The 12,092-nt window shown below is 36.9% G+C and overlaps 2 protein-coding genes across 3 annotated transcripts; one reads left to right on the forward strand and one right to left on the reverse strand.

The window, feature by feature from the left end:
- The first annotated feature begins 239 nt into the window (after positions 1–239).
- LOC142164088 (secreted RxLR effector protein 161-like) lies at positions 240–677 on the forward strand. The gene has a single exon (XM_075221262.1). The coding sequence runs from the start codon at positions 240–242 to the stop codon at positions 675–677; it is 438 nt and encodes a 145-aa protein (XP_075077363.1).
- Positions 678–5,759: 5,082 nt separating this feature from the next.
- LOC107765022 (E3 ubiquitin-protein ligase WAV3-like) lies at positions 5,760–11,710 on the reverse strand. Of its 2 annotated transcripts, none has more exons than XM_016583596.2 (3): positions 11,178–11,710; positions 6,181–8,114; positions 5,760–6,073 (listed from the first exon to the last, which is right to left on the reverse strand). In XM_016583596.2, the coding sequence occupies exons 1-3, from the start codon at positions 11,415–11,417 to the stop codon at positions 6,052–6,054; spliced, it is 2,196 nt and encodes a 731-aa protein (XP_016439082.1). In that variant the 5' UTR covers positions 11,418–11,710; the 3' UTR covers positions 5,760–6,051. The 2 variants fall into 2 exon arrangements, with proteins under 2 accessions (XP_016439082.1, XP_075078139.1); XM_075222038.1 differs by lacking the exon at positions 11,178–11,710 and adding an exon at positions 10,078–10,684.
- Between the last annotated feature and the right edge of the window lie 382 nt (positions 11,711–12,092).

Here is a 12,092-nt window from a genome sequence, read left to right on the forward strand (position 1 = left end):
CGTAGATGATATTATTTTTGGCAGCACTAATCCTGTTTTATGCAAGGACTTTTCAAACATCATGATTGGGGAATTTGAAATGAGTATGATGGGAGAATTAACTTTCTTCCTTGGGCTTCAAATCAAGCAAGTACAGAAAGGAATTTTCATTAGTCAAACAAAGTACACAAAAGAGCTCATCAAAAAGTATGGCATGTCTAAGCAAAGGCGATAGGAACCCCCATGAGTCCGTCAACTACATGGATAAAGATAAAGATGGTAAGAGTGTCGATGAAACAATGTATCGAGGTATGATTGGTTCTCTACTCTATCTTACATCTAGTCGACCAGATGTTATGTTCAGTATTTGCAAATGTGCAAGATATCAGTTAGCTCCTAAAGAGTCCCACTTGACTGTTGTTAAACGTATTATCAGATATTTGATAGGGACAGTCGACTATAGATTATGGTACGAAAGTTTAGATATCTTTGATCTCAAAGGTTTTTCAGATGCAGATTTTGCAGGAGATAAAATTGATAGGAAAAGAACGAGTGGAACATGCCAATTACTTGGAAAATATCTTATATCTTGGCACAACAAGAAACAATGCTATGTAGCCATATCTACTACTGAAGCGGAATATTTGGTCGTAGGCAACTACAACACACAAGTCCTATGGATTTTCATTAATTATTAGATTACGATTTACGCCTTAACTACGTTCCTATTACGTGTGATAACACTAGTGCTATTTGTCTATCAAAAAAATTTGTGCATCATTCTAGGGCTAATCATATTGAGATTAAGCATCATTTTATACGTGATCATATTTCCAAAGGTGATATTGTGTGAGAATTTGTCAATACTGAAAATCAATTAGCGGATATTTTTACAAAATTATTGCTTGAAGAAAGATTCAGTTTCCTTCGTAACAAAATTGGTATTTGTACAATTCCCATATAACTGTGCTAAGTGTTTTCTATAATTGTCTAAGTTTATAATTTTTTTTCCCATAAATATTCCTCGTAATTTTCGCCAAAATATCTTTTAGTACTTGATTAGTTTGTACATGCTTTAATTGTGAACTGACGGCGGGCTTGCAGAAGGCAACTTTTCAGTTGTTCTGCACAAGTCTCTCCGAGAATCGAGGCATCCATTCAAATTCCTTTTTAACCCCTTCCCCCTCGATCATATCTCCCATTCTCTCAAAGAAACTCATTATGTATCTCTCTGTTCTCTTTTAAATATGGCCAAAACCAAACCCTCTTCTTCCTCCTCCATGCTCAGAAGAAGCCATCGCTTCAAGAAAAACCTTCAAACTGATGATCCTGTTGATGTAGAATCCACAGAAAGCACATATCATCTATTGACCGAGGATGATTCCAGTGATTCTCAAGAAGGTATTCTCATCTCTTAAAAGAGGGCGGGAAAACGTCCAATGGAGTCCATCCCCAAACAATCTTCTCAGAAAGAGGGAAAACTAAAAGTATAGAGTTTGGCCCTAAATACAAGATGAATTTCTATGGCCCCAAAGAGAAGGCTAGGTTTGTTACTTTCAAAGGAAAGTCGATTGTTTTTGGTCGCACTATAAGTTTGAAATCTATGTAAAACTCTCACTGTGATGTTATCTCTGTCTTCGAAACTCAGAAACTTGTCTCTCTATTTGCTACTATTGGTGATACTGTCTATGAAGAGTATGTGTGTATGTTTTATGTAAATCTGTTTGTGAATGATAAAGATGATGTAGAATCCATGGTTTTAGGAACTCTTATTATTTTTGACGCTTATCAGTTTGAGAAAATTTTTGCAACAAAGTTTGTTGGGTATAGTCTTTTTGTGCAACATTCTTGGCCAGAGAATTTTGAAGTGTCGTTTGAGGAAGCCAAAAGTGTGTTGTCTGAAAATCCCCCTGATATTGGTCCAAAAAGTTTGAAATTTGAACACCGTGTACTAGCCCACATTATTGCTATCACTTTACTACCCCATACTAGTTCATTAATACTTTGTCTCTCAAAGATGTGTGTGTTTTGTACTGTTTGGTAAATGGGAAGGCCATTAATTGGTTTGCCTGGGTATGTAGTACATGCTTGAAAGTATCAAGGATGTTTCATCTTTTGTGAATAGTTTGCCCTATGGTTTACTAATCTCTCACATCTTGAAAGTTATGAAAGTGGATCTGTCTCTCTATGCTCCTAAAACCATTTCCAACACATATGACAAGGCTGCCTTTGCCATGATAGGATATACCTTGATTGAGGGAACATACCTTAAGAAAGACAAATCACCTGAATTCATCCCTCATCAGAGCACTTGAGGGATTAAATTTGAAGCCAGCAAATCCTCTTCCTCAGATTAGCTGGTGCTAATGCGGCAAAACATTATAGGTATCAAGGAATTGCTAAACTCTATGTAGGAACAAGTGGACTAGATCAGGGCAGTAACCAAGGAAACTGGATCAGATGTGGCTAGGCTAAGGATCACTCTCCAAGCCACAAAGAGGCAAGGAATCAGGGCTATACAGGATGTAACTGAGAAGTTGACCAAAATCACCAAAGATATTGATGCCTCCTATGACAGTTTCTACACTAAAGTGATCAACATCCTAAAGTATTTCCTTGGAAGGAATTAAGTGTCTAGGATGTTTAGACAATCTTTTTATTTTTTATTTTATGTGGTGGATGTTAAAACTGTTTCTTTTGGTTGTGTCTGGATGGGCATGTCAATCGACTATGCCCAGTATAACTGCTAGCTGTATTTATTTTTTGCATGTTTAACTAGTATTATGATTTGTTATTGTTCTTCTTGCTCTTTTTGATTGATGTCAAAGGGGGAGAAGAAAAAAAGAGTACAAAAACAGGGGAAGCAACAAACAAGGAAGACAAGGAAGACCTCCAAGACAAGGGGAGAGAAAAAGCATACTTGAAAAAGGGAAGTACCCCCTAAATTAGTCAAACTCTTTTAGATTATTGTCATAATCAAAAAGGGGAAGATTGTTATGTTTAGAATTTTAATAATATTCAATAATCTAAAGAAGTCTTGACTAATGACATCTCATTATATGCAGATTTGGAGAGCAACGGCGTTGATGAAAAGAAAGAAGATCGTACTCAACCGCTATGTATTTTGAACTTTATTTCACATGGAAAAAGAATCAATCAATCAAAGAACAAAGAAGGAAAGCCAATCAATCAGCCTTGTCAAAAATTCTCAAGCGCGCAAGAACGGAAAGAGAGCTAATCACGGCTAGAGACCAAATCTAGAACAATCTGCGGAAGCTCTAATCAAGGAGAAATGGAGGAAGCAATTTGTCAAGATTAAGGATGAATCTAGCTACCCTTTCAAGCTAGATTCATGAGGCTACCCTTGGGCTCACTCTTAGATGTCTATGCCTCACAAGAAAAGGTCTCCAATAATTACTGCCATACAATCCCAAAAGACAAGGAAATAGAAGACTCATCGAGCTATAAAGAAATAAGTAGAATGACATCCAAAGACACGCAACTACATCATCTGTTTCTATGTTTTTCTAGTTCTTAGTACAAACACTGTATTCTTGAGTCTACAAGTATCGCAAAAGATAAGAAGAGTTAGAAAATAAAATGAGAGTTGTGTCAACATTAGAAAGAAACATTGTTGTTGTATATCGTTGGTAGTGAACGTACTAAAACTATCAGTGTTGTAAACACTTACTAATGATCTAAGAGAACCTTTGTGACCTAAGAGAACTGGACGTAGGTATCACAACGGTACTGAACCAGTATAAAAATTGTTGTGTCTCCTTTACTTTTCTGTCTCCTCAGTTTATTTCTGTTGCAATCAATTACTGTATAAAGTCTAGTCGACTAATTTCCTACATAGTCAACTAAGGTTTTTAAATCGGTTACAATTTACCCCCTCTTGTACTTTCAAATGCCAAATAGGCGATTAAGAGAAGAGCAATACAATTTAAAAAGAGGATTCCTTTCTCTCTTTACGCTTCGAATTTCTTACTTGGCCTTGCTACTATTTAACAACAGAGATAAGCTTGATTTCAAGTCGTTAGTGTTGGGTTTTAGCTAAATATGGTGTGAATGGGAAATGGAGGGAAAATGAAAGTTTTAAATTTCTTTTTTTTTTTTTGTAAAGGAACAATGGGTATATATACAAATGCATTTCTTTTGGCTCTTAACGAGTTGAGAAGAAGTCAAGCTTCGCATTGTCGGCGCTTGGATTCGGATTCGATCAAATAATTTGATTGATTAATTTTTTGAACCAAATTTATTTGTTAAATATTAAGATTATATTAATATTTTAATCAAAATATTAATTATCCCTTCTGTTTTATATTCCGTTAGTTATTTAGCCATTTTCGGAAATAGATGTTTACGTGAAAATCGACTTTGGAGTGGCAGTCTGAAACGAAAGGTCGCACCTATTCGTTTGGACCCAACTTTCTGGCTATAAATATCTGGCCCTCCCCTCAAATTTTGAAAATTCTGAAATACTCTCCTTCTTACTGCACTGTTTTCAAATAATAAAAAGTAAGTGTGTGATCGTTGTCGCCATTTGTGTTTGCTGAAACACTGAGGTTTGAAGTACTGCTACACCAGTGTGTAATCCGTTCTATCCTGGGAGGAAAAAATCCTGAACCTCGGGTACTAGAACAAGATTAAGTTTCTTAAGGACACACTACGAATTCAGTGAGTTCGGATTAATTTCTGATTTTTTCTCCATTTTTGTTTATTCTTCCCAAATATATTTATGAATACAGAATACTATAACAGTTAGTTTGCAAACAAGCAAGTTCAATTTAGAAATCCGGCAACAAAGCATTGTAATGGTCCCAATTGATGTTCATATGGAGATGTCAAAATGAAGCAGTCCAGTTGGAGATTACTATTGGACTCCTTTCTCGCTCTATTGTGACTTTAGCTCTTCCTAATATATACAAGTAGTGTAGATAACTAACAAAATCCCGAGGGTAGTCATGCAAATCCACTATAGAAGCGTATACTTGATTAAATTGATAGGAAGAGATACACTAATAGTAGTTCAAATTCATATTTTTTAACGTCTGAATTTTATCTATTTTATGTCTGATGATTTCCATTTCGTCAATTGCAACATACCACCTTTACGAGGTATAATGGCAACGTCTCTGCTAGTTATGTGTGTAGGGTTTAGTAACTTTTTGCAATCTTGGGCATTCTGACATTCCTTACCTCCAAAGTCAAGCAACAAAAAGAGAAGGTAATTTTTCTTTTTGTAACCGACAAATCTTCGAGGATTAACTAGTGCACAGTTCAATCTCGATGGATAATGACTCTTATCATTTTTTTCTCCGCTTCAATACCAGAATTTTGCCTACAATAGGCTTTGAACTTGTGTTATACGTTTTTTTTTTATTCCCCTTTGATCCTCATTTGTTGTAGCTATTGCTCCTTCGGTTATTCGAACCCACGATCTTGGGGTTATAGGTAAGGGGTGCCGAGTGCCTGAGCAACCCCTTTTGTCTCGTGATATACGTTGACTCACAAGCACGGCACTCTACCACTGAACTAACTGCCAAAACTTCTGGAATAATAGTGTCTAAGGGATCAATTGAAAAGGAAAAATGCCCTATAAATGATTTAATTCTAAATTCTTAGTGTAATATCTAGAACGTGGCCTAACATTTTATTCTGGTGAATATTAACAATCTGTAATTTTGCACCTAATATCTAGATGATAATACAGAATATAGCAACATTCATTTTGGAATGAAGAAAGTAAAGATGCACTAAGTAGAGCTTCGCAAAGATAGTAAAGAAATAATTTTCATATATAATTTCAAGAAACACCCCCGTATACCCACAATTACAATGGACTATACCCCAAAACTTACCAAAAGAGTACACAGAATTTCTCCTTATACACCCATAAAAGTCAAAGATTTAATTCTAACCCTCACTCAATTTCTATTGAAGCCAACTTATTGGCTATTGCTCTTTTGTTTTCCCCCCTTTCTTGCCAAAATCTTCTTTATTAATGTACATTCTACGAGAAATATATCCCTTCCCTTCTGTAGAAGACCCTTGAAAACCATTTCCCATTTAGCCCATGCTTTTCCAAAATCTTTGAAATAGGAGAGAGAAAACAAAAATTGAAGGGAGGCAAAATCAGTCTTGATAGAAAACCAATTCTTTGGTAGTTGCACGAAAAGAAAAGGTGTGGAGGATCACCTAGGCTGTGGTCGTGCAGGAAATGATCGCACTGGCCTTAGAGGTGGTCGAGGAGCAGGACTACCGAGGTACATTGTTTGTGATCGGCTAACCATGTCAACCATAGATGGTGTCTGGTAAGCCTGAATTAGGCTTGTACTATCAGTAGAATCACCACGAGCCGTTGCCCTCTGCCATGAATGTGAACTTAGTCCGGACAAAACATAAGCTCTACCAGATGTTTCATAAACGCGACGATTTGCCATCCTCTCTTGCATTTCCTTCAGCTCAGCATCCAGTGCAAGACATAGCTTGTCTCTAGCTTGAGCGGACGCAGTTTCTGATAATTGCTTTCGACAATGCTCAAGAACGGATACTGCAGCTGTTAAATCACCATTTTCAGCTGCAGCTCTTGCTTCTGCCATTGCTTCTGCTGATTGAAGCCGATTACGCTGCTTGTCAACTTCCATTGACACAACAAGTTGTCCAATTGTGTCAGGCCTCTCAATTTTGACATCACTAGCATGATCCAAGGTTACTAAATCTTTCGATATAGGGTCTTTATATGTACACTTAACTTTTACTAGGGTCATATAATTGCTTGACCGATCAGCAGGAATATCAATCATGACCAAGAAATCTCTTTCTTCATCTGCATATAAGTCGCCAACTTTAACCGTGCCTCTTCTGTTATCAGATGTTAAATTGGCATTGTAGCTTCCAGATTTTATTGAACTGAGACGCAAAACAGGGTGAACGCATTCAACTTCCACATTCAACTCCTGGACCACCACGCTTAGAAGGCCGCCAATGCACTGAGCAAAAGCATCTTGAATAACACTCTCAGCTTCTATGAAAGAAAATGTTCCGCCTGAAGTTTCAGAGATTGAGTGCATTGAGACTGCATCGTGGTCAGCACCAAAACCAAATGCATGCACTGGAATATGGAGACCTGAAGCTGCATTACGCTGCATGCAAACAGGAAGTAATGACTGGTAATTAATCTGTGTAGTAGCTCCACTAGGACTGTTAACGGTATATGTGTCTTGTCCATCAGACAACAATATTATGCTGCTAACTGGATTCTTCCACTTGCGATCGGTCATGATCTTGGCACTCTTCTTTAGGGCCTCGGCAATGTTTGTCCCACCATTGGAACTGAGTGAATTCACAGCTTGTAGCGCTTCTTGCTTACCAGTATCACTCATCCGACGAAGAGGAAAGAGACGACGAGCAGTAGAAGAGAAGGCAATGACAGAAAGCCTGTCAGCAGGGCCAAGGTTTTGAATAACAAATCCCATTGCTCTCTTTAGCAAAGCAAGCTTGGTACCAGCCATGCTGCCACTAACATCAAGAACAGTAACAAGATCAACTGGAGCTCGGGAATTATGACCTGTAGCTGGCATCTCACTCTGGTTTACCCCAGACTGTAGGAGGCCAACAGCGTGCGGGGCTTTGAGATGCACCAACACAGCAAAATTGTTGTGAGAAGCTGATTTTGAAACTGCAGAAATCTCCGGCCATGTTTTCACTTCTATTGCCTCCGCAGAATGATGATTAGCCACGTCAGTTGGTGAGCTTCTTTGGCTGCCGATGGGTTGGTGATCAACAACTTCATCATCATCAAAAACACCTGGTTCCACAACTTGAAAAAGTGTAGAAATGTTGCGATTGGTATCCAATCGAGGAGGAGGGAGCCGCCTTACAACTGTCATCCAGGCATCATCTTGAGGCCAATGTACATGTCCATTCCGAGACCTTGGGTGTGATATATCAGTAAGAGGACTTTGAAAGGGTATCTCTTTCCATTTTGCTCTGCAAACTGGACAAATTTGGTTCCCATGCTTTACATTTGAAGTGATACAGTTGAAATGGAATGAATGTGAGCATTCTGCTGTAAAAATTGCATGACCTTGGCCTGGTTTCATGGTCATCAAACATATTGCACAAGTACTCTGCAATATAGAAAATAAGTATTAAAGCCCCTGACTATTTCGAAAGAATAATCTAACATGAACATGTTACTTCAAGAAAATGGATGTCTAAAAGCCCTTCCCAAAGCACACATTGTTCAATTCAATCATTAATCCAATTTCAGCCTACAAAAGAGGAGAGGGCAATGGCTGTAGTACAAATATAGCTTTCTGATTGAATCCCACATCGGAGATGGACGGGTTCCTTGGACTCTTTATATGGTTTGGACAATACTCACCCTTTGAGCTAGATTTTAGGGTTGACTTTGACCCAAGGTCTATTTATCACTTTCACATTCAAGTTTTACAACTCCAAGTTTTAAAGAGCAGCCCCGAGCACAAAGCATCTTGCGTTCATGCAGGGTATGGGGAAGAGCCATACCCCAAGGGGTGTAATGTAGGCAGCCTACTCCGATGCAAGCATCAGTGGCTGATTTCACGGCTTGAACCCGTGACCTATAGGTCATACGGAGACAACATGACGTTGCTCCAAGGTTGATTTCACAACTCAAACCCATGACCTATAGGTCATACGGAGACAACGTGACCGTTACTCCAAGGCTCCCCTTCTACAACTCAAAGTTCTGTTCATCAAATTTTGTCTCTCATTTCTTTATAACAAAGGATTAAATTACAAGTTAACATCTTTGGATTTATTACTGATTCACCCTCAACACCCAAAATACGAATGAAGGGAAAATGAAGGAAAACTGCAAAGGACCGTACCAGGTTCTCAAAATCATCGGAAAAGGATCCTACAAGCTCGGCACGATGAACGGCGAACAACTGCCGAGCAGTTGGAATGTATCGCACCTAAAACAATACTACTGCTAAGGTACAACGCCTCCCATTTTCATTTATATTTTAAACTAACCCTTGCATGTTTTTGACCAGAAACAACGATGGATTCTTCAACACGAAGCCTTTAGGTCTGAAAGCACGCATTGCACTCTTTTTCCCTTAGACCGATTTTGTCCCAAATGGGTTTTTCGGTGAGGTTTTTAATGGGGCAACCATTGATCGTGCTAACTTAGAACAACTCAATAGTACCCGAGGTAAACTCTATTTGTAATTCCCAGTAGTCCAACATCTTCTAAATTCCAAGAACCCTTCAGTAATGGTTTCATCCGGACCCAATATTTTCGATGCATATCATAATATATACGTGAAAATTTTACTAAAATTTCAATGAATATTAGATGTCAACACAATTTTAGAGCACAATGAGTTGAGTATTAAGAACCTTAAAGGTCGAACACATTAAATTAAAATCCTAGATCCACCTAAGATCGCAATCTTTGTTTTAGTACTTATTAAGAGTAGTTTTCAGCTGACCTGCCACTTCCCCACCAGTACAAGTACCAGACAGAAACTCATTTGTCTATAACAACAAAGAACAAATAGTTACTCCACTTATAAACTTAGTAGGCCTATCTACAGAAGGCTACAGTTAAATTGCCATCACAGCAAAGATTACTGTCATTGTAAAGTGCGGCCCCAGTGGTCTGAAATGTCAACCACATTATCAAGACTGCATAAAAAGATGAAACTGATAATGCCTACGCAATTACTGTCACTACTAATGGCTATATATAAGAATATATTACATGTGCAAACTGGTCTACCATTCAATAAAGTCAATGTTTGAGTAGTCAAATATCAAAGCACAGTGGTGGACAATGGACATATACTAAAGTAAGAAAACCAAATCAAACACTTAACTTTTGAAAAAAGTAGGCACAAACCTCTCGAGACAGCTAAATACAGTGTTAAAATAATCAAGAACCCCACTTATCAAAAGAAGTAGAAATCATTGTTTCAGCCATTTAGAAAACCCAATCTTTTTTTTTCAACTCTGAAATTACTTTACTTTGTTGTACTTAATACAATCAAAACTTCTTTATAACAACCGAATTTTTAGTTTTTATAGAAGAAAAAACTGTACCTCAGTAGTATGAAAGCTCTCAATCAAAGGTTGTACAGGCTTTTTTCTTGGAGTATGCCATGAAAAGGGGTGATAAAAAATGGCCAAATGAGTAATGTCATGTGTGTAAAAGACTAAAAATAGTGCAGTTGCTGACCAGACAAAGCACTTTCTCAACCAAGAAGGGTAAGTAGAAAAAGGAATTACTCTTATTACACTGTTGTTTTTTCTTTTTACAATGAAACTAGTGGACCACTTTTGGGGTCCTCTTCTTTCACAGATACCTATCTATCTACTTTATCCCCACCCAACATGGAGAATCTGAAAACTACACATTAAAATACAAGGATATCACCATCTTTCCACAAACACAACTAGCTATACTTTCTATATAGCAATCAGAACTACTTGAAAGTTGAAAGGTAAGGTAAGGGTACAGGGTCCTCCACATCTATACCCCATGTCATAGAATTAGCTTATTTACTTGCCCTCCATTAATACAAAAGAAAAAGTGAACCAAAACTGGTTAATAATCTCATTAAAAGACAAATAATAAGAGAAACTTAAGAGTTGAAAATTAGCTTGGAGAAAGAAAAAGATGGTATCTTTTCTCTAGTTTCAATTCACACTTGGACATTGTTATAAACTTTTAATACTCAAAAATATCATCTAAATGCTTCTACACTCCAACATCAAGAAAAATATATCAAACATCAAGAAAATAACTTAAAAGATAATTTCTCAAGAAAAACATCTTCAACATAAAACATTTTTTTCTCCCTATCAAAAACATTCAATTTTCAACTTTTTAAAAATGGTGTTCGGACCAACTTAGGCATACTTCAATTTTTTAATCGAGTACTTATTATCTACTACGAACGCAGCACTAACTCTGCCCACCAATTTAGCATTCAATTTTCATTCTTGAGAATCTAGTAATGGAGATTCTTGTTAGATGAACAAGATACTAGCCTCAAACCCCCCAAATACAAAAATAAGTGAAGACGTCAAATATAAACAAGAAATATCTACCCTGTCTAAATTTCTTAACAAAGAGCAATCCAAATAAACCAAACTCAAAAAAAAAAAAAAAAAATTAAAGATTGAATCTTTTTTTTTACCTTGGAAGATTTGGAGCTATGTTTAGGCAAGCGAAGACCAGAGGAAGAGGGAGTTGGGGTAGTGGGCATATCAACATGGCAATCAGAATTCCTATGTGGGGTCGTCGGAGACAACGAAACAGCATCGGAAAATCTCCCGCCGGACGGCGCCACCGCCGGCGAGTCTTCAAGTGTCTTTGGCACATAAAGACACATATTCAAACCCAATGCTAGCTTTGCTTTTCTCCATTTACTCCCCATTTTTTTCACTTCTTCTACGTAAAAAAATAACACAAGAATTGCAGCAACTAGCTCGTTGTACACATATTACAAAAACAATATCAATAAGTATTGAATTTAAATGAAGTAAATGAGAGCAACATTCTTTGTAAAGAAGAGGGGAGCAGATCTCTAAGGTTGGCTTTGTTTATGATTTTACTTCTTGATTATAGCGTTATCTTTGAACTACACGGTACCCAATAGCTTTTACAGTTTGGACAAAACAGTTTTTATATGCAACTAATGTTACGTATACGCATTAACCCCCCCCCCCCCTTTTGCACATTAATTCCTTATGCAATTATCAATTTTGACCTTCTTTTCCTTATAATTTTTATATATTCTCGGTATTAAAAAATTATATGTGAGATTATACTGAGTATATTATTATTGTTGTAAATAACTAGATTATATTTATATGTTATAATAGATAATAACATATTTTCAAGGTTATAAATCTCATATTTTAAGTAGGTTTAGCTATACATATCTTTTTGGTGACTTGATAATGTAAATAATTCTTTATATTAACAGTGTGTGTAATAAAATCTCACCATTCAAAAAATAATTTTTCTATCATGTTGCTAAAAGAATCAATTACGTATAATTTTTTATTTAAAATAAGTATAAGTTGGTAATGTAGAGAAAAAGGTTATT

Source organism: Nicotiana tabacum, chromosome 9 (genome assembly GCF_000715075.1).
Source record: "Nicotiana tabacum cultivar K326 chromosome 9, ASM71507v2, whole genome shotgun sequence".
NCBI classification, from domain to species: Eukaryota; Viridiplantae; Streptophyta; class Magnoliopsida; order Solanales; family Solanaceae; genus Nicotiana; species Nicotiana tabacum.

Bases quoted from the DNA above. Each gene is read 5' to 3' on its own strand.
- LOC142164088 (XM_075221262.1), top strand. From the start codon at position 240: ATGGATAAAGATAAAGATGGTAAGAGTGTCGATGAAACAATGTATCGA.
- LOC107765022 (XM_016583596.2), bottom strand. From the start codon at position 11,417: ATGGGGAGTAAATGGAGAAAAGCAAAGCTAGCATTGGGTTTGAATATG. The intron at 8,115-11,177 runs GTAAAAAAAAAG...TCTATATTGCAG, and splicing joins ATAGCTCCAAATCTTCCAAG to AGTACTTGTGCAATATGTTT. The intron at 6,074-6,180 runs GTGATCCTCCAC...CCTATTTCAAAG, and splicing joins CCTGCACGACCACAGCCTAG to ATTTTGGAAAAGCATGGGCT.